Here is a 27,907-nt window from a genome sequence, read left to right as displayed (position 1 = left end):
AAACTTACTTTCCAATTCTTCTCTTTCATAGTTTGTGTGAGTTGTGAAGCTGGTCTTTCCATGGTCAACTATTGCCTCCTCATCTAGACCCTGAGAGTGATGATAAGAGAAAAAGGAGAGAAGCAGAGAAAAGGACAGGATTAATGGGTTTCACATGCAAGGCGAGTTAGTTTTCTTTCTGTTGTCCCGTATGTATTACATCTGTTTTCTATTGCATTTTTCTAGATCTTGTCGAAGTTTTATTATAATGAAAAATATCTATACAAATCATTAGACACCAATGGCTGCTAAATAGATGCAAGAAAATCACCTGCAGGTTTGGCGAACAGGTAGTGTCTCCTGTTTGTGTCTCAACTAGTATTAATCTCATGCTGGTGATTTTCCTTTGGCAATGGCTAAAATCTCTGGGGGGGTGCAAAAATTCACCCTGTGCAATAGCCTTAAGCACATAAGTACAAGTTAAGTAGTAGTTTTGCACATGGTTAACAGTCCATTTTCACACCACTTAAACATAGCAGTCCAGGGAAATACTTTAGCTCATGATCTGGGCAAAAAGGCAATTAAGAGCACTTAGAGATAAGTAGACTATCACGTAGTCAAACAGGTTAAATTTGGAAGAAGTCTTCAACAACCTCAAGTACAATGTAATGCTGCAAGGTATCACAGGAAATATTACAAGGGCTTATCTGTGTGCTGTGTTCCACAAACTAATTAGCCTGTATTGGAAAATCTATTCATTGTTATGGTCCATGTGATAAGGTCGACTTTCATAGCCACATCAAGAGACTGGCTACACTCATTAAAAAAAGAGGTTATGACCTTAGTGAAAATAATTAGCCTGATACCAATGTCATGGAAACATCAAGAGATAGAAAGATCCAATTAGAGGAGACGTAAGGCTGTCAGGATACATGACATGCATAACATGCATCAAATCTACATAAATACTGCATTAAAAAAAAATTTAAAAAAATACAGTGTTCTGAAATAATCATTATGGTACTCAACCACACACATACAAGTGCCATATTTGTGAGGACACATATCTCCTAGCCCTTAAATGTAGCATTACCATTAAGCAGTCCTACTAACTCTGACTCTAACGTTTAAATCACAACAGTCCACGATGGGGAAAACTTGAAACTCAAATTTTCAAAATGCAGTAGTGTAAGACAGCACAAACGTACACAGAGACAAAAGCCATAAACCTTCTTAACCCAGACCTGGTTTGGTCCAAATTATGAACCCTGTTATTAGTGGTCAACCGATTCCCTGACAGAACATTTAAGATTGCCACAGAAACACAGTCTGCACTTACTGCAAGATGTAGTGCCAAAATGAAACTGTTTATCAAAAGAATATTGCAACTGAGATAGATGCTACTACAGGCCACAACTGCAAAATAACGAGAAAAACAGAATTAGGGATTGATTGATATGTTTTCTTTTTCCAGGCCTATACTAATGGTAATTATCATTAATCAAGGACAACAGATATTTGTAGCCATTGCACATACATTTGCAGTGAAAATTAAAGTTTTGGTGTCCAATAAAACATAAAATTTTATTGAAATGCTGTTGCTTATTCATGTTTTACATATAATTAATTAAAGTAGAACTTTTCACATGTATGTTCAAGCATTGATAGGCTATTATTTGTGATTTGTGACCAGTCAGATAGTACTGTGGGCAGCACGTTGCTCAAAACCTTAAAGTGAAAACTACAAATAGACAAATGTTACTGCATCAGAGCCAAAGCAGTACATTTTATCATTATTATTATTATTGTCAGAAAATTGCTGAATATTGAACCCAATAATCAGCCAGGCTGATAATCGGTTGTCTCCTAACCAGAATCCATTGCTTCCTTCTCATCACACCCCTTGAAATCCACCTACATTTGTGAGACGGGTAGTTGCAGCTCTAGTAATCTTAATACTCCCAGCTTATTGTAAGGCAAAAGAGACACCACACACATGCAATCAATAGATGGGCTTGTCTCCCTGATCAGTGTGTGTTTCAGCTAAACGTATTGTAGCTACGAAGGAAAAGCTTATTTTAGACACACATTCATATGGGGTGTGTAAATACCACAGAGAGATGGTGAGCTAATCCTGTCTTTGACTGCAGGCTGATACAAAACAGGCTGATTAAAGGATAAAGAAGTGCAGCTTTGAAACAACTAGATGTTGATATCTGGAATGTGATCTTACATTCTCTTTAAGTCAGTTTTTTGACATTTTATGGTATTGCATGTGGTTTGCACAGGTTGCTAAACACAGCATACAAAATCAAGATTAAGTTATATTCCTGATTTCCCTTGTGATTTGGATTTATATCAATACTTCTCTTTGAATTTTTTAAATAGGTGGCATTCACTCGCTTACTGAAATCCTTTATAATGAGACAACAATTCAAGCAAATACAAATCTCCTGTTCCCCTGCCTCTTGGACAAACACTTTGATGCAACACAATCCCCAATTGGAGGATCTATTCAATCCCTTCAACCAATCACAGAGGGGCACTGCAGCCAAGCAGGAGAGAGTGGAAACAAAAGGTGGTGATGTTGGCAGCATGCTGGAAGGATACATGATACGTGAATGATATCAAGGTCTTGTGTGCTCCAACATGTCAGTCACCTCCACTGACCACACTTGAGTTGTATTTTGATGGAAAGCACGTACTCGGTGGTCATCTTCTGCTCTCCCTGTTCCATTGCTGAATAACTTCTATGAATAATTCTTAAATGACATACAGATCTCCATACATATATTATTATTACCATAATTATTTTCCCGTTAGAATCCCAGCTATGATGAACGATGCCATCTGTGATAGTGTTTGCATGTGCAAGTCTGTGTGCGTGTGTTTCTGACTTGCTGGTGGATTTACATGATAATGAGCCACACTGCTCTCTGACAGTGCCTTGATGAGGAGCAGTAATGATTCAGCTTAGGAAGAAGAACAGCAAGTAATGAATCTCTCTCTAGTAACTGGATTTCTTTCCCCACAGCAGATCACTGAGGGTGAGTGAATAGAAACTGGTTTCTGATGTTAATTTGTGATCATGAAGCACTAAGAACAGCAATGCAATCAAGCAAGGCTAGAAGGTTAGGAGAAAAATTCAGATTATCACATTATAAACAAACATCTCCCTTAACGGTCACTATTAACTTGTACAAATTATCTAAGTACAGTGCAGTTCACTTCAACAGTGTGCTAGGATTAAGAAACCACATCACGAATTACATTCAAAACAAAATAAAGAACACCAATGTAAAGTTACACTCGGTAAAAAAAAAAATCCAATTTGATTAAATACTTAAAACAAGTCTTTTTCAGCATCAACATGAAAAGTAAATAACATGGAATATATAAATTTATGGAACAAAACCTAATGTAGCAATTTCTTATAAGAGTTTCGCTAGTGGTCTGTGTTCTTGTGGCTCCATTCTGCAGGGATCACATGAACCAATGTTTACAAGCAAGGCACACAAAGCTGGTTTGCAACTATTCCAGAGCATGGCCTTATTATTAAGCTTCTTACAATAGGTTTGCGTAATAATTTGCGTACAAACATCTCTCATCATGCATTTTATGTATGCTGTCGTTATGCTTGTTTAGTAAGGTATTAGCACGTGTTAAAGTCTGTTGTGCCCTCGACCCTATGCTGCTTGGTACAATTTAAGAACACATGATGCAACCTGTCACATAGCTTTGTCAAAAATAAACCCCAGTCTGGCGACCGCAGTCCCCGAGGCACGGGAGGGGCAGTTACTGATGTAGCTTGACCACAGCTGTGCTTTGTGGGCATTATGGGCAGTGTCAGTAGGGAGGGCTTGGAGGGCAGAAGACCTGTCAGTAGAGAAAGAAAAGCCACCATATAATGGCATCAGTAGAGGGTTGTTGACAGAACACAGATGCGTCTCTAGCTCCATCTACTCAGTAAAGGAAGCCAGACTATTTGTCAATCACTCACAATAATAAAACTATGTGCCTAATATTGTGTGACATCCCTTGTGCCACCAAAACAGTTTGACCCATGGACTAAACAAGACCTTTCTAGGTGTCCCTTCGTATCAGGCAACAAGATGTCAACAGCAGATCCTTTAAGTCCTATATGTTGCAAGGTGGGGCTTCTTTGGATTGTACTCATTTTCCAAGCACATCCCACGATTACTCAATTGGATTGAGAATCTGAGCAATTTGGAGGTCAAGTCAACACCTTGAACTTCTTCTCACGTTCTTCAAACCATTCCTAAACAATGTCTGTAGTGTGGCAGGGTGCATTATCCTGCAGGAAGAAACCACTGCCATCAAGGGTCACCATTGCCATGAGAGCATATATGTGGTCTGCAACAACGTTCAGTCTGGCGATCCGTGTCAAAGTAACATCCACCTGAATACCAGGAACCAAGGTAAATACTCTTCAGCCACCAGACAGTGAATCAAACCACCACCCACCCAACAAGCCAACAGGCCTGATTCCCTCTAATCTCCATTCTTTGCCAGCCTTGTTGTGCTGGGACCTGGTCCAATCAATAGGGAATGACATAAGAGAGGTGTTACATAGTGAGAGGCCTGTCCCATGAGATTACTGAATGTTTCACACTGCCAAATGCACAATTGCACACTACAAATTAGAATTAATGACAAATATTGAGACCAATTATTTTATATCTGAAAAAAAAAAAAAAAAAAAAAAAAAAAAATATATATATATATATATATATATATATATATATATAAAGCTGAGATTATAGATGGCTGCTAACCAAGTGATGTACATTCTACACTGATGAGCCAAAGCATTATGACTAATCTTAATTGATTAACAATTACTAATTGACATGTGCAGTTCAGAATAACCAAAAGTATCCATTGAGTCTGCCCTACCTGGCTGTGCCAATACACTGGCAAGAGTCACACTGCACAATAGTGACAGTTGTTTTGCTATTTAATTTACAGTGTAAGTAACCTGGTATTCATATTACCTGTTCTCTTAAATCCTATTGTGACAGAGCCAATTTTTCAGCTAAATTAAGGTTCACTATACTGTATAAATTTTAATGATTAATCAATTATTGATTGTTCATTTTGCCAATTACTGGCCACATATATTAGCGTGTTCTGCAAGGATTTTTAAACAGTCAACAATCTGAATAGAACAATTCATACAGCTGGCTAATACTGGTAACAAAAAAAAGCTCACTGCAGAGAAAGCCTGGTTCAGTAATTATCGAAGTTTTTAATAAAGAGAAACTGGCATATGATGTTTGCATAAAATAAAAATGTACAAATATATCAAAAAATAAAAACGCAGCACGATACACTATTGAGTATAGTTTCCATGCTATATCTCTGATGAATAAATGGCTGGTACCGGTATTACTGTGAGAGTGTTTGCATGTGAGGATTTTCTGGGGGTTTTTTTGTTGTTTTTTTTTTTTTTACAGCAGCTTAGGTGGTAAAATAACCAAATTGTGTGAGGTTTTATGCACGGGTAAGGATTTACAGTTCACATGAACCTTTAAGAGTAAACACAATCCTTGCCATGTGTCCATTCTAAGCAAGAAAAACACTGTGTGAACTCACAATTTTTACTTAGAGATTTTGATATGAGCCAAGATAAATGGGTATTTTAATTTCAAGATTGCCTTATTGGGAAATTCAGTTTATGTATGTATGTAAAATGCATGGGTATTTGTGGTCAAGACACTGACACTGCATCCAACTCTGTGTCATTTGTTTGGGAAAGAGGTATGTTGTCTAATAATATTTTTTTGTAACCTCATACTACAGTACAGCCTCAATAATTACCAGTGAACTGAATTAGCACCTTGGACGCAGTCTAAAAAGAAATAACGCAGACATTTATTATGTTGCCATTGTGCCTACTTCTGTTATGTTGTGCAAATGCTAATATTACTGACTCCAAAAGCAGTCTTTTTTGAAACTACAGGTCATAAACATTTCAAGTGCATGATGGGAAAGGTATTTTGTATTTGTAGCTCGACATATTAAAAAGCTAATGCTTTGGGGGTTTTTGGAGACAATGCATTTTTTGGTACAGTTCAATTACAGTTTCAATCTTTATGTTCATGTACAGCCACAAAAAAGTGAAAAATGCCTGTCATGAGTTTCAGAGTCCAAAATGCCATATTAGGATTGCCTGTTCTCTCTAATCAGCAGTTAATAACTCAAAGCAACTCCTTACATTAGAAACGGTGAGACCAGCAAATGTTTTGCAGATTTGCCTGTCAAATTACTTACATGATTAACAGATCCTTAAAAAGTAAGTGCAGATTAATTTTATCAATTCACTAATTGAATAATCATTTCAGCTTTACATTCTGTGCCAATTAAAAGTCACTCTTAACTACCAAGTCAGTAACATGTATGTTAACCTCAACAACATAAATATGTTTGTTTGGGACTAAAATAACGACACCTCGTCAGCTAGCCAGACAGTGAATCAAACAACCAGTCACCCAACAAGCCAACAGGCCTGCTTCCCTTTTATTTCAGTTTTTTGCCAGCCTTGCTGTGCTGGGACTTCGTCCAAATCAATAGGGAATGACGCAAGAGAGGTGTTACATAGTGAGAGACCTGTCCCTTGAGATTACTTATTATCTCACTGTCTGAAACTGCCAAATGCACAATTGCACACTACAGATGAGAATATTAATTTTTGTGCCAATTAATGTCAAATTATGAATCTAATTAAATTATTTCTTGTGTAAACAAAAAAGTAATACAAACATAAAACTGATTATAGTTTGCTAATTATTAAGTGATCTCCATTATACTGGATACCTTGATGAGCCAAAACATCATGATCTGTCTAACTTGTTTTCACATTTCATATCGGACATTGCTAATGTTAATTTTGACTTAAACTGATGACAGGCCAGATTTGTAAGCTGTTTGCAAGCTGCTGGGGAAAAGACTTTAACACAACACCCTGTCTGCACTCAGCCAAATATAGCTCATAAGGTACATAAAGATGCATCACACTGTAACACTGATGTTTTATCAGTCACCTGAGTATTTCTTTAGCTTCACTCACTGAACTCCAACACAGTGAGGAACCTTAATTATTATTCAGACATTAAATAGCAAAATTCAATATGAGGTGCAGAATGGACAAAATGCAAAACTCTCAAGCCTATTTTCAAGTGTAATGAGAATTAATAGGCTCCACTTATTGTATTTAATCAAATACTGTTCTTTTCTGTCCTTTGTTTGGTCCCAGGTACATCTGAAGTTTTGAAATTCTTTTGTAAGCTTCAGGATAAATTCCCCCTGTGGTTTATATAATACTATACTGTACATTTATGTTGTTGATGTTAAATGTTTACTCTTTTAGTAAGTGTAAAGCCTTGCTTAAAATACTGTTACTCCTTTGTGCACCACCCAGGCAGTCTTGACCTGCCTACGTCTGGACTCTGCATGACCTCTTAAGTTGCCCTGTGGTATCTGGCACCAAGCCCTTCACAGTAGATCCTTTAGTCCTGTAAGTTACATGTTGATGCTGTTGAGGATCAAACTTCCTCCAGCACATCCCAACTTCCTTATGGTTAACTGTTTGCTGTTGGTAGATACTCACCACTGTTGACGGAGAGCGTCTCACACACTTGTCATTTCAACATAGTTCCAATAGTTATCTAGCAATAATGATCGTCGCCATGTCAAAGTTGCAAGGTCTCTCCACCTGACCATTTGTTCTGCATCCAACACACTGACTATGAGAATCACTGAAAGTCTAATACATCATATCTTGACAGCCATTAGTAATCAACAGATCCTATGGAACTGATGTACAGAGAGATATTTATTATTTAATTCGAACAGGCAACTCTATTTTGCAGACTAGTCAATAAATTATGTACCTGCCTGGAGCCTCAAAATATTTGAACAGGGCATAACTAAGAAGACATTCAGAAACTTAAAGCTTAATCATCTAGTTTAAAGAAATATTACACTAAACACTGAAAACCTACTCATGTCAATTGCGAATGTAATAAATACCCCCAAGCATGCAGACTTTCTAAACAGACACACATAAATAGAAAAATGGCGACCATATCCCCTCAGTGTCTGTGCACCTAATTTCAACATCCCTCATTACTTATTGCTCTTACTTTGCGCATATACATTTTTGCACTTATACCTGTAGCTAGACTGAATGGAATGGATTTCAGTTCAGTCAATAAGCATCATGTCTATTGACAGCTGCTCCTCGTCTGGATCCCTCTACCTTTGCAGACCCATTTTCCCCCCTCCTTTCCTCGCTCCTCTCTCCTTCCTATTCTCCTTGTCCCGCTCCTTCAAGCAGCCATAACTGTCTGATGATTTCCTCTCCTTCCTGCTGCTGGCAGGCGTTAAAGAGTACAAAGAAAATGCTTCTATTTCAAGAGGCATGTCCACTGAGGCAACAGCTTCTCGCCCACTCTTTCCCCTTATCCCGCTCATCCTTACCCCTCTGGTTTTATCATTCTAGTCAGATGTACTGACCACTTGCCCCATTCATTAGCACAGACCACTACTCCACTCGACAGTAGAAGAACACAACCGGACAAACCAATACACGGCAGTAACGCTGCACACACGGCGCCACTGGATCCTATTCAAGTGCAAACCACGACAGTCGGGCACACAAAAATACACACACAGGACCAGACGTACCGTAAGCACATGTTCCCCTTCGCTCTGTTCATCCATTTAGACTAAAACATCCGCAAAGCCAAAGGCAGGAGGGACGTTGGCCAGTTCCTTCTGTCTGACGATTATCTCTGTTGTAGAAGGTGTGTGTGTGAGCTAAACGCTACCAGAGACAGTGTCGCACTCGTCTGTTCCCTCTTCCTCAGCCCATCTCTTTATACAGCAGGAGGAAAAAAGAGAGAGAGGGAGCGAGCTGCTTCAGAACACACAGTGCTCTGCTCTACCCTGTCAGCCCGCTCTTTGCACAGCAGCCAATCCCACCATGCCACCATGAATATTTTATTTGCCCAGCCAAGAGCTTAAAAACCCACACATACACACCACCACGCAGAGGACACATACACACATTTGGAGGACATACAAACGCTCACCCGCTGAGGTATTCAGGTCACAACTGAAGAGCCACCCCCAACACAGATAAATAGAAACAAGCACACGTCTGGGCTCGGCATTCCGCACAGGGTGCAGTGAATTGAAAAAGGACAGATTGCTGTATATTCATTAGGATTCCAAATGTCTCCTTGCCTTTGACTTTGACATTCACAGTCCTTATCATAGCTTCAAGGTTGGACATGTCTTTCAACAACCTGTAATATTACAAAGAACTATGGCTCATTTGTTTCCTGTCCACAGCCAAAGCTCCGAAATGAGCGGAGCGCAAGAGCATATTTTGAAACCTGAGCAGCAATTAAAGAGTCTGTTTTTTAAATCAGGGAAACGGTGTCCAGGCCAGAGACACCCTGGAGACACAGCATCCGTAACAGTGCCAATCACTTCCAAGTAGACCAACCACAAAACCAGAAAGGCATAGGTGAAACCCAACCTAAAATTAAGATGTGCATCACAATGAAGGACATAAAATGAGCATGAAATCAAGCTGAAAGAGTGACATCTAATGGCTGAACCTACACGTCAGTTGAAGCATCAGGCAAATGTAACTGAACACTCTGAGAGCTAATGAAACTGAATTAAGTGCAAAATGCACTACTATCATGAAGCAAAATAGAAAAAAATTGTTAAGTATCCTGAGTTTTAGAAATCAGGATTGTACAAAGAAATTACTGCTTGAACTGGGTTTACAACTAGTAATTATTTTTATATATTAGTCTATAATTTTCTATATTCCACAATTACCTGTTCAGGCTATAAAATGCCACAAAAGTGTAATGGCCAATCACAATTCCTCAGTGTCCAGAGTGCTGATCTGATCATCATCTTTGTCATCTGAAAGGGCTGGCTAATGTTTGTGTTATATTCCTCAACAGTTTTTGTGCTGGATAAATTTCTGTTTTTCAGAAATAATATAAATAAAGGCAGGTGGATGCTGGTTTGCTCCCAGTTTTTATTTATTTTCTGTTTTAATTTTTTTAATGTGGTGCAAATACTAGTTATTATTATGTTTACTTACAATTCTTTTTAAAAAATAAAGCTGACAAGTACAGTGCGCTCAGTGCACGGATGCTACTTTAGTGAACCTAGAGATAAAATTACAGTTTTCTCCCCACAACCAGTTGATTGATTAAAATGTAGTTACTTCAGTACATTTTCTTTTTGACTGTAGCCCTAAACATCAAACTGCTTGTTTTTCTAATCACCAGTTCAAAATAATAGTTTGAACATCAATTATGAGACTAAAATAATGTCTTTTTTTTTTTATTTTCAGAATATTTTTTTCTGTCAGTCAACTCAATAATTAATCAAGCAACTGCTTTAGCTCTAAACATGCATACGTCTGAGAAGCCTAATTTCTGCTTCTCATAAGGCAAGAGAGGAATAATTTCAATAGCACAGAGTTGCTTTTGCCCCTCATAGTTTTTTGTACAACTACGAAAGAGGCTTAAAGAACAATGGTTAACTTCTGGATGTCTTAGTGTCATTATTTATCCCAGTTTAGTTTGCTACCCATCATAAAACCAAGGTCCAGCGTCAAGAAATTGATGATTTTTAAAAAAGTTTTCTCGTTCTTCTTATGGAGGTGGCTAAAGAAAATAAAAACCACTCCATTAGCTCCACAGGCACTGCTGAGGGTAAACTTAAGTAGGCTACCTCTAGTGGAGGTGTGTAGCTCTGCACAGCACCTCTCAAGTTTAAATACACTGAAAATGTGTAAAAGTTAGAATAAACAGAAATAGAAGATAGAGCCTCCAAATTTAATAGAATGTTTTCTGTAAGTAAAACAGCCAAGTCAATTTTAAGTTCATTGAAAGGGCCTGTTTACTGCCGCATAAATGCGCATACAATCTAATTCTTTTTATGGTATTATCATATTAGTAGAGAACAGAGCTCATCAGTCAGGCTCATTCTGTGCAATTACCCACTTGGAGACTCACTAACAGAGGCAGTAAGTGCTGACCAAATTAAAGTGTAGGTCATAAAGCCCACGCTGACTGGTATAACATCCTCTTTCACTAGTGGGACAGCGGGATGCCCAAATCCCTCTCATCATGACAAACTGGGAAATACCTGGAGTAAAATCCAATGAAAGCTCAAGTCATAGAGCTCAGTTAATACAGAGATGAATATAGATCAGAGTATCACTGACAAAGCATGCACATTTCTTTAAGTCAAATATAACACGTGGGCCAAATGCAAAGAAAATGAATCCTTTAAGGGAAGCTGGTAGTCTCTATTTCAGTTCTTGAATTCGTTTTTTAAAAACAAACATATATATGAACTTTATCAACTTCATTTAAACTTTATGGTGCGAAGGTTGAGTTCAGCAGGAAAATTACAATGACCCTGATGATCCTCTGTTACCGTTTTCTTTCTTTGCCTGTGGATCCATTCTACCACCATGAGTCTGAAGCCAGATAACCCACTGAATTGTGGTACCTGTTGGTCTAATCTTTGAGCACTAAACACTCGTGATATAGGCAAAGCATGCAAAGCATAATGAGAAAAGGAATTGCCTATAACCCTCTGACTCAGTCGACAACTTTGAAAGACGTGCTTTCATTTTTTTTTTAATCCTGAAGTCCACCATTTATCAGCCAGAAGTAGTAAAAACAGGGAGAATCATCTGATTTTCAACCTTCCAACAGTGTACAGTCTTTCAAGTAGACACGTATGATGTGGAGTTCTGTCACCAAAAAAAATACAGCATAAGCCATAATCAGACTCTATTAAAACAAAGAATTCTGTACTGCTCAACACAACTATGAAGCCATTATTGATTCAGCTGTGACAGTCACATGACAAAAAAAATGAGGCACATTTCCGCTGAGCATGAGACTGTGTTTACACTGACCACATAGGAAACAAGGATGGAAACAAATTAAAAATGTAAGTAGTAAAATATCTACAGTATGTAGAGTCTCAGTATTGGTAACATCTGCAGACACTTGGATGATTGTTGAACATACTGATTACAGATTTTTTTTCAACATAATTTATGACAGTATAACCATAATCATACTGTACAGTAGACAGTATTGAGTTCTCTGCTTATAGCCATAATTATGCTGTTTCTGTCGAGGTGCAGGTCTTTAGATTCCAGTGAAAATAGAGCAGAATTGAATAAAAATGTGACAGAAGCTTAGAATCACTTAAACATGAAGTGAAAGCTATGCAAGGACTCTTCATAGACACCAAAAACATTACCTGAGATGATAATGAGTGGCATTAAGGGAATAGACAATGGCCACTCTGTTACATACAATGTGTACAATCTTTTGTTTGACTCTAAAACACTCTTGTTTTAGATGAAATGGAGCTGAGGCCAAACTAAACAACTGCTGACTATTTAGCTCAAATGGGATTCTTACTGTTTAAAGACGCATCTTTGGAAACAAACATCTTTACAGACTGCGAACAACAGATTTTAACAAACCAGAAAGCCTGAAAGCAACAAGAGCATCTTGTTGAAACCAATTGTTATTGTTTTTATTAAACATGCGCACAATAGCTGAATGTCCGACTCAAAGATTAACAATGGTAAGGTCTTTAGGATTTCCATTTACATGAGTAAACATATAATAAGCCCACAGCCTTTATTAGGCAGCAAGCAGCTGAATTACTGCCTGAAGGGTCTATTGTCACAGTGAACGTATTGACTTCCTTGTCTAGGGGAAGAAGCACACAGCTGTCCAGCAACCCCTTTTCATTTGTCCACTAGGGGTTGAGTTTCCTCACTTGCATGCTCAAGTTCATACATGCACACGCATTCATACCAAGGAGTACACACAAACATAGTAGTGGACAACCCTACACCAGCACTGATGTCAGAACCTCAGCGTGCAATTTAAACTTAGCTCTGTAACCACTTTCTTTTTTGGGCTTGTTCACACTGCTGATGCTCATATCTGTAACAGTTAAGTTACGGCCAACAGACAGGATGTGGGTGTCCACTGTCACCCATCACCCAGACAAGACGTGCGTCTGTATCTCACGTGTCTAATATTGTGCAAAATGACTGTTCTTTCAGTTTCATGGTCCATAGCTGCACAAGCTTTCACAGTAAAATTAGCAGCATTTCCTGACATGGAAATGTCACACCGGCAAGCGGCTCTATTTTGGGCACATTTGATATGCAAATGAGCCTTTTTAGTTCTGTAAACGTACCGGCAGATCTTATCAACCAGTGACTACTAGCTGGGACACACAAAGTAGCAAACCGGTGAACCTGTTGAACCAGAAGATAAACGCTAAAGCCGCTACAAGTCCGTGTGGTTACTGTAAATCAATTACATGCATTATAAACTACTGTCAGACTCACTCAGGCAGCACTAACGGCTTCTACTCACGTGTACGTTTGTGTTAATTAACGGACGGACTCATTTTCAGGCTTGCCAACTAACGAGGCATCATTCAATCTCACTAATAACGGTTAATAACTAAACAGGCTTGTCTCGTGCCCGGCTAATTTATTAGCAACCGCTACCTGAAAATACTAATAAAGACGAGCTAGGCGACTAAATACTACACACGGAAACGCATTTCTGTTAAATTTATATTCGCCCGAACGCTTTCGCTGACATTAACAAGAGACTTGACAGCAACTTGTACCAAACGCCACGTGTCAGAAGTGGAAAGCCGGCTAACAATAGCAGTTGCCGGATGGTGCCTCACTGAGTCTGACTCCCAAGCATCCCTTGTACTTGAACGGCTGCTCGGCAAACAAGGGGGCAAACACGGACAAAGAACCGTACAGTTATAACGGAGGGCTGACTTTCAGCAGTGTCGTGAGGGGGCTTACTGTTCTCAGGAGGGGCCGCATTTGTTCCAGAGGTTCGTCCATTTCACCTGCCGATGGTCTTCTGCCCAACGGTCGCGCTCTTTATCGTGCCGCTTGGTATAGAGGAGAGCCGGGGCCGGTGACAGTTGTATTAACTACTCCGCTTTTCCTAACGACGCGGTGAGGACACGCCTCTAAGATGAGTGACAGTGACGGGTGGCCAATCAAATTCATCAACATAACAAAGAGGGCGGGAATATTTCTCTGACGCCTACAAAGTCCCAAGCGGGCTTTTTGTGTTTATATATATATATATATATATATATATATATATATATATATTTTTTTTTTAACACTGAATTAATTTTAAAAGAATAAGAAAGCCTGCAAATAATTTTAAAAAAAGCCTGACAAATGAATTTCAGCTATTTTATTATTCAGGTTAAAGACTCCCTAATTAACTGAAAAAATAAAACCCAGTAAGGAGGAAATATTCCAACATTACCCACAAGTTCTAATAATGTTTCAAAGAAAACAGTTTAATCCAATGCTCATGAAACGTTTTAATGATATTTAGCATTTCAAATAATGTTCCGATGCAATTAAAAGCAAACTAAGACAGAACTTTTTAACATTTCAAGGATGTTTGTCAGATTATGTTACATGATAAAAGAAGAATCAACATTCAAAATATGTTTTCAAGATGTTCTCAAGGCCTCAGATGGAACTGTTTTTATTTTCTAAAGCGTTCCTGTAATGTGACATATTAACAAAGGTTCTGCCTGTAATATTATTAGTAGGTTTTGGGGATTTTGCTGTTACAAACGCTCTTAGGAAGTATTTCAGCGTTTTAGTGTTGTTTTCAGCAGGAAGTCATACTGTGATTTCCAGAATGTTCTTCTTAAAGGCAGTGTTGTTAGAGCATTTTCCAGATGTTGTTCTCAGAACATCCTTCATTTGCTATCATGTAACATTGCTGAAACATCTTATAGAAGAACTAGCATTTTCTGTTGTACATGGATCATTCCAAATGTATTTTCAAATACATTTGGCCTTATTTTACTGTTCTACAATTTCATTGAGCTTATCCAAAGCGGCATACATCTAGTAGTAGATACATTTTTAAATTCTGTATCTTTATTTATTTTAAATTCTTTAAAATCTAACGTTTCACATGATGATAGAGGCAAATGCGGAGAGAGGCCTCTGACCTTCTCAGCTAGGAGAGAATGTTCTCACAACACTGGCTAACATCACCTACAATAAATGTCTGAAGGACGCTGTTAGGGCCACAGATTATGTTAAATGAAAATAATCCATGGACAAATGTGTTCAGTTTTTATATATATATATAATGTTTATAAAAGATTGGTGTATAATCTGGTACCTCATCTCTAAATCATCCTCATTGCAAGCAAAAAGTTATCTCTTTGGTAATATGTCATATATATATATATATATATATATATATATATATATATATATATATATATATATATGACATATTACCAAAGAGATAACTTTTTGCTTGCAATGAGGATGATTTAGAGATGAGGTACCAGATTATACACCAATCTTTTATAAACATTACCACAATGTTACCCATTGTCACATGATAACAAAAAGAAGATGGTCACAGTGCAACATTCAGAAAATGTCTGAAGAATATTAGCAGATATTAGTCTTGTCTTTAGCTGTCTTTGTGTTTAGAGAATGTTGTCATACCATTAAAATGAACATTTCGGGAACTATAGAACATACAGGTTGTGTATGTGTGCCACACTTTTAACCATAACCTTGAAACATGAGCACTTTATTCCTGTTGTAGCTGCACTACATTGGCTCCCAGTATGTTTTAGGATAGATTGTCAGATTTTACTGATTATTTTTATAACCCTTCAAGGCCTTTCTCGTGGTGGTAGTAGTTGTAGTAGTATACCAGTTAATTCTTTCTATTTAAAGCTATTTGAAGCTTAAGTCTGTGATAGAAATGTTAACCAGCCTCTTCCAGAACTCACTGGATATGAAGATGCTAATGTTCAAAAAGAAATTAATGGGGCAAAAGGCCAATCTGTGTAGATAGAGATTATGAAGCCTGTCACCCTACTGTTGCACTGAACTAATGTATTTTCCGCATTGATTCCAAGGCACCCCAGGGCCCCATTTCTTCTTTTTTCTCTGTTGCACTTATTGAAGCATGACGCAAAGTAATACGACATTTAAAGCTTTCAAATTTCCTGCTATTTAAAAAAAATGTAGAAATTATGACTTTATAAGAATATAGCCCACCTATTTTATGGTCAAATTTGTCTGTGTGCTTGAGCCTTTAATAGGAAATTAGTTGAAAGCAACTACATGTAGTGATTAGTTGTTTTCTGTATTGATATATTTATTTGTGACTAAAAGTTATTTGCCTCTCAATATAGCGTAAATAAAATAATACGTTCATGAATGAGAGAAGGGAATATAAGACAAGACAAGCACTGACACAGTAGATTTCTTTAAAATACATAGTATAATTGACAGTATAACTACATGCACTAGAATGCATGTGGATGCTGCTCTGTTATTAGATCAGCTGCAGCTGTTAAATCCTATTGCTGTCTGATCAGAAGGTACAGTTTAACTCAGCCTGTGATTTAGTCTGAGCCTGGTAGGTGTGTCCTGAAGAAATCCTCGAAACTCCAATAGAAGCCACTGTTTCGTCTTTATCAACTTAAACCCCTGCAAGCTCTTAAGCTGTATCAACGCTAAACCACAGCTAAGCTTGTAATATGCTAAGTGACAGAGGGTTTACTGTGGTAGCTCATTGGGATAAATATAAAAAGGCCTAAGATGGATGCTTATGCTTACACATCCTCAGACATGGATATCACAATATATTAAAATCACTACTGGCATGGTTAAATGTTCTCAATTACAAAAAATGACTGAAAACAAACCTGTACTTTGAAGCAGAAGATAAACAATTTTCATCTACTGTTAATCTGCGTTGATTATATTGGTTCAGATGCTTTATTATAATCAGTAAGGAGTACAAAATATTTTCCAAAAAAAACCTTGTAAACCTTTCTTCTAATCTTACAAGCTCTTGACGTAAGCTTCTGAACATTCTTCCATAAAGCCACCTTGCTTTAGGAAAAGATGCACCTATTTGTAATCAGTCAGGCTCACCAGCAGATGGCAGTGCTGCATCAAATGAATGTCTTTAGCTGTGCAAGACAGCAGAAGACAGCCAAAATAAGATCTGCAATTCACTCTGAAAAGATAATACTTTTGGCTCTCTTGTCTTTCATTATTCTCCTCTAAGCATTTTTAAAAAGTGAAATCACCTAAAATAGCTAGATGCTTAACTCAACTTATAAACTATCAAAATCATCAAATGATCACAAAGCTTTAGATGGAAAAAAACAAAATGAACTGCAATGTAAAATATATGTCAAGTTAATTCTAATGTTTTGTTATTTTTTTTAATGATCCAGACCAGAAATTAATTTCTATATCCATGGGACTTAGTATAGACTGAAGAATAGAAAGCTAACTCATACTATTGATACAGCAAACACCTTCAGTCATGTGCGTTATTACATAACCATTAGGTGATCATGTCATGAATTTAAGTGCAATGAAATACAATACAGTTGGAATAGAAATCAGACAGCCGCAAACAGCCAAAGAATTTTTTTCTAACAGGGGAGTTCATGGGTGTCTTCCTTTAAATAGCAGCCATTCCTCACCCACTCATCAACCTCCGGCATAATCACGCGGCACCTCAGAAATAGAACTTGCAAGGTGGGAGCTCAAACTATCACCTCTTAATTGTACCCTGAGTCTTAAAGATGCTGAGAGCCCATTAGCGCACAAAGAAGTGTGCTGTGTACAGCTCCTGAAACATGCATCGGGATAATGCAGCTGGGAGATGAGTCAGAAGTTAGACAAGTGGAAGAAGCACCACATTGGCATCCACCTGTGCTGGGACTCATGTAAAGATGCAGACTGCAAGGTGTGGTGATGATGAGAAAGAAATTTGTCTGTTTCAAAGCTTTGGAAAAGAACAGAAGAGCCACACAGAACTTACTGTAGTGGAAAAATTCTATGGCTCTATGTGTTATTTAGTTTTAAAAAAAAGGATGGTTGCATCGCTTTTGAACATAGAATATGAGTTTACGCAGATATTTTTCATTTGGTTGTGAGCTGAACTGTGAGTGGAACATGGGAGGCACAAGCCACAAAATGAATATAGACTGTGTCATGTTTTGTCTCAGAAACTGTGCAAATTAAGAGTCCCTTTTTCCCAGAAGGGTAAGTGGATGTTGTTTTTCTCTAGTGGTGAGGCCTTCTGACGGCGCCAGGAGAGAAGGAAGAGAATGTGAAATTCCCAAATCTGTTGAAGCGCTCCATCAAAGTGCCAATGCATTGATTTTGACCACAGATCTTTTCCGCCCAGCTGCCTCTGCATGCCCTTCCCCAAACATTGCTCTCAAGGCCAGGGTCTTGCGGGAGCCTTAGTGCCCCTGAATCCTGTTCAGCTCCTCTGGGACACTCGGAGGAGGGGAGGGGGAGTAGAGGCCAGTGACCAGCATGGTGTACCCAAATCGACACAGGGACGGGTAGATGGTGGGAGGGGTGGGTTGTGGAGATGGTAAATGGTGGCGGTGATCAGAAGGAGAAGGTGGGAAGAGGGAAAGCAGCGAGGAGGAGGAAGGAGGGAGGTCCGGCCTGTTGAGGTGCGTTCCACTGCCCTCCAGAGGGAACACGGGGGTTTGAAATCAATGTGCTGTTAAGTGCAGCTTAGCCGCGGGATACTCTCTCCGACATTATCCATGCACCAGTGGGTCAGGGCCCTGCCTGCGTGCTGCACACACCGTCTGAGGGCACCGGCGTGAGGCCCTCCAGTTCCTTTCACCTCCGTGCTCTCTGCCAACACTCAACGCCCTTCTCCAAACAGTTGTGGCTCTGCTAACTTGAGACTCATCTAACACCAGGGTCTCACTCCAACAGACCTGTGAGCATTACACCCACACAGGAGTCCACCCACCCACCTACCCCTCTGCCTCCGCTCCTGACCAACCAAAGGAGGCGGTGAACTAAATAAAGCATTGTGTTGTGTGCATAAACACCTGGGGCGAGCTAAAAGGAGAGCCTTTGTCAGCATCATTAGACTGTCTATGCCTATGACCTCCACTTAGGGACACATAGAGCATATCCTCATCATACATAAAACAGAAAAGCACATGACATGTATCAGTGCCAGAAAGTTTCTGTATGCATTGTTGTGTTGGGCTAAATGGTGAGACAATATAATGTAGTTCAGTATGGTGTCACCTTGGTGTGCATCATTTTAGATGCAATTCTAGTAACTTAGTCTGATTCACGTCACTAATGGCATTAAGCTCTAGAGATTTAAACCAAAACTTGTAAAATAAAAATGATTAATTACATCATGAGAGAATACGTCACAAAACAAAACAAGAGCAGCCACATGAGAGTCAAACAGTCCCTGAGGAACAATTTCACCGTAATTCTAACTGGCTTGGTTATCATTTAACAGAGACGACATTTATCAACACATCAAATAAGGAAATATAGTGTGAAAGGGAAACATAATTGCTACTGTCTCAGTTGTGTCTGACTGATACTTGTTAAAAGGGCCGTATAATAAAAAAGGTTTTTGACCCAGACACATGTGTGCCTGTGGCTGCATTTAGTCAGTGAGAGCAGTAGTAGTGTGTGACTGAAGGTGAGGAAACGGCCTCAGGCCTTCATCTGTGTTTAGATGTCAGCCCTCCTTGGGTACAATATCTCCGTAGCCTTTTTGGCCTTTCTTACATGAACTCTCAACATGGTTACCAAAGGACAGCCTGAGGGAAGGGCACAGACATCTGACTGCTCACGCACAAACAAGAAAGAGAGAACTTTACAAATATATTCTCCAAACCACTGGCTGGTCCTCCCAGGCCTCGTATTACTGACAGAACAACAAAACTCAGTCAATTACTAAGATTGTAGCAAGCAATGTTAACAACAGTAGAGCACAGAAGTCAATTCTTCAGGTCTCATCCCAATGCGCATATCTCCTTTAAGTTAACATGGGCTGAATTTCTGGAAGCATGCTGTAGAGGTGTCTATTGATTGCTGTGCTTCTTGCATGAATGGTTGAGAAAGACACAACCTATCGACTTGTTGCTTGCTTTTTGGAAGCTCCAAAGGATCACCTGTTATTAAGTAGTGAGATTATAAATACCAGATAAATGTCACTATTAAAGCGTGTGCAGTTCGAGCTGCCACTGTGCATGTTACTTCATAGACAGGAGGTTTAATTCCAGAGGCAGAGATTACAGAGATGGCAGAGATGGGGACTGCTCAATACTACCACCATGCCTTTAGTAAGAGATTTAAACAGGGTGATGTACTTGTTGGTGACAGTCGTCTTGAGTAGTGTACACTTCTATACTAATGTCTTAGGCCTTTAAGTATCATCTCTGATCAGTCCCAGAATCATTATGCTGCATGACATCATAAAATAGACAGATATAAAATGCAGTCCTGCAATGATATCTTCCTTGCATTACTTTAGTTCCTAAAATATTTGTTTCCAGACATCATATTGTCATTGTTAAACATGTTAACTTTGTTAAATTAAGTTAGCAAACCAAGATAAACTATGGAAGACGTGAAATAAGTGTTAAGGTTGTTGATGTGGATTCTGAGGTCAATACAAAATGCAAACACAGGACTCAAAGTTATTTTAGAGATTCTGACTGAAAGAGATACAGCGGTTTTCACAGCTGCTACTTCCACTAAGATACAGACGTAGTTTTCCTCTTTGTCAGCGTATCAGTTACTGTCACATCTCTACTGCTATCTTTTCTGTGGTTGGCGCAGTCGTTCGTCTTAAGCTCGGCAGCTATTCTCCACATCACAGCGGTGGGTGAACAGAGGTCAAGACAACATTAAAAGGAGAAGAAAAACATCATCAGATGCTCAGAAATACAATTTGCTGACACGCACAAGTGCAAACATTTTTATTCTCCAGGCCCGAACTCCCCCCCGCCCAGAGCCTTTTCCTTACAGCTTTCCAGAGAGGCCAGGGCAATCAAGCACTCTACCTTGTTAGGATGTGTTAATTGGAGTTAGTCAGACTCCTCACTTTGTCAAGGAGTCTGACAACAGAATTAATTAGAATCGGAGTATGTAAATCAATTCAAATTGGGGTCCTTATGGGGGAGGAGATGAAGTATTTTCACTGCAGAAAAACAGGTGCTGAGAACACGAGCCAAGAAGTCTCTGTGTGAATATTATGACTTCTCTTTTCATGGATTTTATCTTCACTAATCCACTTTGGGAGAGGCCATAGATGCACAGTATAAATAGAGGTGTTGAGCCAATCGTTGCCCTTAGATGGGTGTTTGATGGGCCATTTTCCATTTAGCCTCTTTTCATATTTTCTAAGTATACATGCAGTTGTGTTACTTAGGTAAAAGGAAAAATGTGTGAAAACGCCATGGCAACAACAGAAGGAGTAGTAGGGCTTAGCTGCTTTTGTGTGCTTTGCACCTAATTGGGTCTATGTTGGGAATCATGTCATGTAAGACTTGCAAATCTCGTATTTAAATGGCACTTTGCTCACTTGAATTGTGAGCCACGGCGTTATCGTGTAACACTTTTTGTATTTGCTGCATGAAAAGGATTGCTCAGCACTTTTAGATGTATATGACACTGGTGCTGATGAGTTCAGCTTTCGATTTACAGGAGCAAAGGATGTGAAAATGCTTTCATGCCGTGGCCTTAAAGCAACTTTGAATCAATTTTCTGTTGTCATACACCGTGCCTGTTTGCATTTATGACAACTGATGCTCAGTATTTTCTTATGAATCTTTTAGAAAAATTACACTAAATACAGTTTATTGGAATGGTAGATTTAAAGAAAAGTTTAATGAATTGTCTCACAATAAATTCAAGAGACACTGATTAATAATATCCAACATTAATTCATAGAAATACAAAATATGATCATTATTTTTTATTGCCAGTAAGCCAATGTTTGAAAGCAGCCGCTCAATGTGCTTTTTGTAGACTAGAATTTATGGCCTCCATAAAATACAGAACAGTTTATTTACACACTCATTTTAACCAGAAATGTGCATTGTGTGATTTTAACATTTAAACCACCACTGGCCTGTCTTACTATTACACAGTCAAAATTTAGAAATAAAACATACTCAGAAAGACATTTGGACAATGCTTTAAGAAAAGCAGTTTTATTATCCATTTAATAACACCTCCATGAAGACAATTTGTACAAGATACATCACATCCTAAAGTGCACGAATACTGTACAACGAAAATGACTTAAATACGCAGGGAAGGAAGAAAAAAATCACATTTGTTTAAAAAAATTGTAAAAATAAATGAATTAAATGGGACATGCTTTTTTATTTTTTTATTTTCAAAAAACAACAACCACTATGCATGTTTCTGCTCAGGTATGTGAGAGGGAATGGCCTGGGAAAATAACCTTGTGCAGCTTGCTTGGGGGGAACACTAAGCTTTGGCACCTTTAGAGAAAAGAGAAAAAAGACATTAACAAGGAATGGAGAGCACTCAGTAATAAACAAAAGAATTATATTTAGCTTAAATAAATACAGTCTTAGGGGCTTGTGTAGAATGCATAATAACCCATGCCTTTTGGGTTGTCCTTGTTGTACTCCTCCGTAGTCAAGTCCTCACACTTGATGGTTGGGGAGTTCTCAGTGCTAGAGCCCCCAGGGGACATCCTGCGCCTCTTGCACACCATGGAGTACACACCAGAGTCGGTAGAGTCCACCGATTTCAGCGAGTGGGACGTCTCGATCCAGGTCGAGGTCGGCGGCGCGTTCTCCTCGGGCAGCTTTTCCTTAGTGACCCCCAGCTGGTCCTCCGGGAAAGCCGGGGGACTCGGACGAGGGGACCAGGGCAGGCCGGTGGTCATTTTGCGTTGGTACGAGCTTCTAGTGCCCCAGCCCGCAGCCATGGAGGCGAAGGCCGAGTCTGGGTAGTAGCTTAGGGCGTGGGACGTCTGCAGGGACAGGGGCTTGATGCTATATGACAGCAGGCTGCTGGTGGAATAGTCATTCTCGTATGACAGATCCAGCTTGTTGGAGCCCGGCTGCTGGACTGGAGGGACGAACCAACGCTGGGCCGAGGCGGCGGCGCTGGCGTCCTCGCTCTGCGGGGAGAGAAGACTGTTGGTTTGGGGGACGGCCCGTTCGCCGGGGTAGAATCGGTTCTGAGGCAGGTTGTTGACAAACTGGTCCTGAAAGAAAGGCTGCATGGCATAGCGGGCTCCGGGCACGATCTGGGTGGAACGAGGGGAGTCTGTTGGGGACGGAGTCAACCGGTCACTCTCTGGGGCTGTGTACATCCTGCGCAAGATGTGTAGAATAAAAGAAACATTAACGGCCATAGAAAAATTCTGCAACAAATAGTGTACCACAGACAAAAACAACCACACTGTCTGAAGCGAAAGAAACGTACGAGTCATAGTTGTCCCGGAAGCCTTTTGCAAATGGGTTGTGATCTATCTTCAGCTGTGTGATCTGAAACAAACACACAAATCCTTCACGAACAACCTCCTTCTTGAGGGAAAAACTCAAAAGCAATAATAAAAATGATATTTTCAAAGTATAAAATTAAAGACAAAACATTTTAATTTGTTGTCAAAAATGCAAAAATTCTAAATGTTATAAAAAGCACTTTATTGAAATGCTTACATCTGTGTTCTGATAAGCTGTGACAGCTATAAACTGGTTCTCTGGGAAGGTGAAGGTTTGAGTTCGGGCCTCGTTGCTCATGTCCTCCACTCCATCTTCTGTCACCTCCACAATGTGCAATCGTGGTTGGTATTTATGAAGCGACTGCAAGACTATCATCTGAAAACGGGAAATGGTTGATGAGCGCAACGCTGTCACAAAGTACAAGATCAGCTGCACGGCTTCTTCATTCAGTTAAAATAGGAAGTTGTTCAGACACCTCACTAAAGACTGCAATCATTCTAGAGAGATACCACATCAAGCAATGTCTTTAAAGTCAATAAATACAAGATGAGACATACTGAAAAGCCTACTTCATTTGGAAAAAAAATTAATTCAAGTGTGTCAGAAATCACTATCTAACCTGTGTGTTGTTGTTGTTGGCCCCTTTATTGTTGGTCAGCTTCAACTTGCCAAAAGAGATTTCTTGCCTCATCCAGTGAGCACCGGTGTTTGGGGATTCAGGATGAACATACATTTTGTTACCTAAAATTAAAAATAGGAATATTAGCAAAATGACAAAGTGAAAAACAGAAAACCTAAATCTGTGTTTTTTGAACAAGCACATCTTGATCTTAGACATTATTTTCTCAAGGCAGATTATTGGATGTTTCTGTTATAATCACATCAGTCAGCTTGGAAAAAATACAAATAAAATATAATAAAATGTATTAAGTTCTTTGACTAATAAAATATCCATTGATTGTAATTTAGATTTAGGTTGTTTTCCCCCATTTAATATTATAAAATTCAATGCTGATAGCTTAAATTAAAGCACCAAAAATGTGTTTTTATATTTTTTCCTCTTAATTTTGCATAAACTCAAAAATATGAAATGAGAAAAGTATATATATTTTTAATGTATTTAAAGTCGTAACTCTTTAGTGTACCTTTCATTTAAAAGACATGTTTAACCAGTAGTTTCACACTTTAGTTGCCTCCCGAGCTGCTTTCACACTTAAAATTGAACTGTGCTAAATGCATAAATTATTCCATTTAAATACACGAATTTGCAACTTGTCAAAAAAAGTGCTTGCAAAAAAATTAGAAAAACTGTCTTCATTTTAGCAAACTAAATAAATGTGATAAAAACCAGAATCTTTTACATTCAGAAACTAAAGCTGTTGTGACTAAATGCAAATTCTGCTCCATCAGTCTTTATTCAACTTCATGTTCGATTTATAAAAACACTAAATATAAATTCACCAGCGCTAAAATAATGTGTGCTTAATTCCGGAACTCACCTTGCATATTATTGTCTGCTTTTCCACAAGTGACCCACTTTCCTCCCTGAAAGCGCCAGTGATTCGGGTCAGCCAAAACAATTTCTACAAAGACATTGTAATGGGCCGTGAGGTTGAGTCCAGTGATGTTGAAACTGAGGAATGGGAACATCCGTCTGGAAAAAAAAGAAAAAACAGAAATATCTAATTAGCTGTGCTCGGAAAGCGGGCAAGAGTGGAAAACAAAAGTTCGGCGATGGGTGTCTTTACGCGTGTGGATTTATCAGAAAGCTTAATTGATAATAAATTCCAGGAAAAAAGCAGAATTTTATCAATGCCATGGCTATTTTGATGCGTAAAACGCGTTTAAAAAAAACGAAAACTGTCATTTAAAGCCCTTCGACCCTCAAAGAAATGTATGGTTCGTGTGCGTAAAATTTTGGTCGCGCGTAAAAGTTGCAAGGAAATTTAAAATAAAGAGAGAGATCGGTATTTGGAGACATAAAGGCTTTGAGGAATAAATGTAGACAGAAATACGATTTTCATTTTATTTAGCCTGCTGTGTGCGTAATTTAGGCCTTTTAAAGCCTCCGGCTTCGCATCTGCTTACCTGCCCTGTTTGGTGATGATCATCTCGGTCTGGTGCCGGTGGAACTTCAGCCACAGCGGTCGGTTGCACAGATAGACCTGCGCTCTGGCTCCGGCCACAGACCCCGTCAGAGACATGGAGCCGATCCCCGTCCCTGTCCCGGGATAGGAGGGGTACAAACAGCCGGGACCCTGACTGAACTGGTACCCTCCGCTGCTAAACTGGCTCCTACCGGTGCACACGGAGGAAGAGGAGAAGCCCGCGGGAGGCAGGACGGATCCGTAATGTAGTGAAGCCGGGTATCTGGAGCTGCTTGACCCGGTGTACACCGACCCGGTCTGTCCTGCGTAGGGGAAGAGGGAACAGGGGCTCGCCATGTCGGAACTCGCCTGGGACGAGGAGATGAAGTATCTGTCAGAGCCAAGTTCGTCTATGTTGTACCGCCGCCCGCTCGTCAACTCGTCCTCACCCAGCACCGGGGAGCCTTTCCTCCCATCGGGCCCGGCTTTAGTGAAAGTGTCCCCCTCTCCCTCGCCCAGCATCCCGTTTCCTACCCCGCTCAGGTATTTCTTAGGCGCGCTGCTGGACTCTGATTCCGTCCGGTCGACTTCTTGGTACTCGAGCTGCGACGACGGCCTCGGGCTGTTGTTGGCACTGTCCGACGAGGACAGATTGTAGAAGGTCTTGGGTAAATTGATGCTTGCGCTGGGAAGAATGTTCTCTAACTGCATTGTTTTTTAAAAGATCTTGCAATAAATAAAAAGAGTTTCAAAATGTCCACAGAGTGAATCTCAGCCGAAAGGAGGTGCCACCGGCGCCCTGGTTGCTTCTGTGTCTGCAGCCTCCCTCCCCTGAAGAATGACGGGAGGTTGAACCCTCTCCTCACCTACAAGACTTTCAGATCAGATTATGGGCTGGACATGGGATGTTCAGCGGCTCTTATAAGATGTAGTTCTCCACACACCCAACAGCTTGTTAGGGGAGGAGCTTTAGGAGAGGTATGCGGGGGCACCAGCCCTCTCCGTAGCCAATAGCCACACAACTCTAATTCAATTAGAAAGTCTGTGGTAGAAATAATACTTGTAAAAACTTTATTTTTTATTTTTAAACCTCAAGCATGCGTAAACTTGACTGTTTTGGCAGCATCTCAGCAGTAGCAGGAAAAAAAAAACCTAAATAGATGCAATTTTGCAGTAAAATCACGCACGAATAAGCTTCACTGTGCAGCAGAAATTAGGCAAAATATCAAACGTAAACTATTTTACATTTTACCTCACAGATTAAACCGGAATTTGCCAGAATTTCCTCGCATTTCACAAGTCCTGCATTTCCCCTTACGCACGCAACAATCACCTCAAATCTTCCAGCTCCGGCTTCAAGACATCAAACATCCAACACGACAGCAAAACACACACTGAGATATGAAGCTCGTCACACTGCTGCCACTTGCTCAGTCCTGAACACTTGAATCCTCGTTGAATAGAAGAGCAGACAGCAGAGACCCTTCTCCCCGTGCAAGCACCGAGCGTAACAAAAAAAAAAAAAAAAAAAAATCACATGTGCACCTTATTTCCCATAATTGCACTCCGTCCTCTGCTCACTTCTCCTGTTGTATAAATTATCGACTGTTAAAACCAACAGGAACGACATTAAAATGATTATTTAAATTTTCAGTTTGCCTATTAATACTAGAAAAAAGACTATTTTAAAAAAAAAAGCTTTTCTTCTCTTCTTCTTGTGCTTTTAGGGCTTTATTACCGCCCTGAAACCAAAAATAAATAAATAAATACGGTTATAAATTGACATTATTTGATGCAATTTAAAATCAACTTTTAATTCTTGTCTAGCAGACAAGCAGCAAAAACACGATTTGTCAGTTACTTAATGAGAAACTAAAAGAAGAGTAAAAAAATTAAGAAAAATAAACCTTGAGGACCATTTAAATCGACTCCTTAATTTACTTCATCTGTAATAAAATATGAAATAAAAAGTAGATTGTGTGGATTAATCCAGTTTCACATTATTTTGATGAGAGGAGGTGAGGAATAGCACACAAAAGGTCCATTTTTTCTTTCTTGCTTTTTACATGAGATGCTAGGATTTAAAAAAAGAAATTAAACTGTGTTTAAATGATATTTGAATAGTGATAAATCTCGATCCTTTTAAATTCGAGACGGTGCAGAGTGTGGCTGGGGAAACCGAGAGAAATTACGCACAAACACTGCAAGAAACAAGCTGAAATAAGAGCAGATCAATATAACAAGATTTCTTGGGTAATAATTCAAAACAAATGGATAAATAAATAAGCACGCTTATTGAATATTAAGTGGCTGATAATTGCTCTGTCTGACACACACACTGAGGGAAAGAGTGAGACAGACCAAAAGCTCTGGAAAGCAGAAATAAT

The 27,907-nt window shown here is 39.3% G+C and overlaps 2 protein-coding genes across 14 annotated transcripts in view; both read right to left on the bottom strand.

The window, feature by feature from the left end:
* LOC111569693 (sodium bicarbonate cotransporter 3-like) overlaps positions 1–14,056 on the bottom strand; it is a 42,751-nt gene extending 28,695 nt beyond the window's left edge. For 11 of the 12 annotated variants that reach the window (XM_023271977.3, XM_023271971.3, XM_023271976.3 and 8 more), the window contains exons 1-2: positions 13,919–14,056; positions 9–90 (exon numbers count right to left, since the gene is read on the bottom strand). In XM_023271977.3, the coding sequence (XP_023127745.1) occupies positions 9–90; positions 13,919–13,960 (124 nt within the window). In that variant the 5' untranslated portion in view covers positions 13,961–14,056. Of the gene's footprint in view, positions 1–8; positions 91–8,688; positions 8,944–13,918 lie in introns of those variants that run through there. The other variant, XM_023271972.3, reaches the window with a different exon arrangement.
* An 8,070-nt stretch (positions 14,057–22,126) lies between these two features.
* On the bottom strand, positions 22,127–27,014 carry eomesa (eomesodermin homolog a). Of its 2 annotated transcripts, XM_023271988.3 has the most exons (7): positions 25,522–27,014; positions 24,933–25,087; positions 24,053–24,174; positions 23,650–23,808; positions 23,414–23,475; positions 22,583–23,301; positions 22,127–22,455 (listed from the first exon to the last, which is right to left on the bottom strand). In XM_023271988.3, exons 1-7 carry the CDS (start codon positions 26,229–26,231, stop codon positions 22,442–22,444), a joined length of 1,941 nt encoding a protein of 646 aa, XP_023127756.2. In that variant the 5' UTR covers positions 26,232–27,014; the 3' UTR covers positions 22,127–22,441. The 2 variants fall into 2 exon arrangements, with proteins under 2 accessions (XP_023127756.2, XP_023127755.2); XM_023271987.3 differs by having other exon boundaries at positions 22,127–23,301.
* Positions 27,015–27,907: the final 893 nt, after the last annotated feature.

Source organism: Amphiprion ocellaris, chromosome 15 (genome assembly GCF_022539595.1).
Source record: "Amphiprion ocellaris isolate individual 3 ecotype Okinawa chromosome 15, ASM2253959v1, whole genome shotgun sequence".
Classification (NCBI taxonomy): domain Eukaryota; kingdom Metazoa; phylum Chordata; class Actinopteri; family Pomacentridae; genus Amphiprion; species Amphiprion ocellaris.
The sequence above is the reverse complement of the archived record's forward strand: the minus strand, read 5'-3'. Positions and strand labels throughout refer to the sequence as shown.

Bases quoted from the DNA above. Each gene is read 5' to 3' on its own strand.
- eomesa (XM_023271987.3), bottom strand. From the start codon at position 26,231: ATGCAGTTAGAGAACATTCTTCCCAGCGCAAGCATCAATTTACCCAAG. The intron at 25,088-25,521 runs GTAAGCAGATGC...TTTTTTTTCCAG, and splicing joins ATCATCACCAAACAGGGCAG to ACGGATGTTCCCATTCCTCA. The intron at 23,809-24,052 runs GTTAGATAGTGA...TCCCGTTTTCAG, and splicing joins CCAACAACAACAACACACAG to ATGATAGTCTTGCAGTCGCT.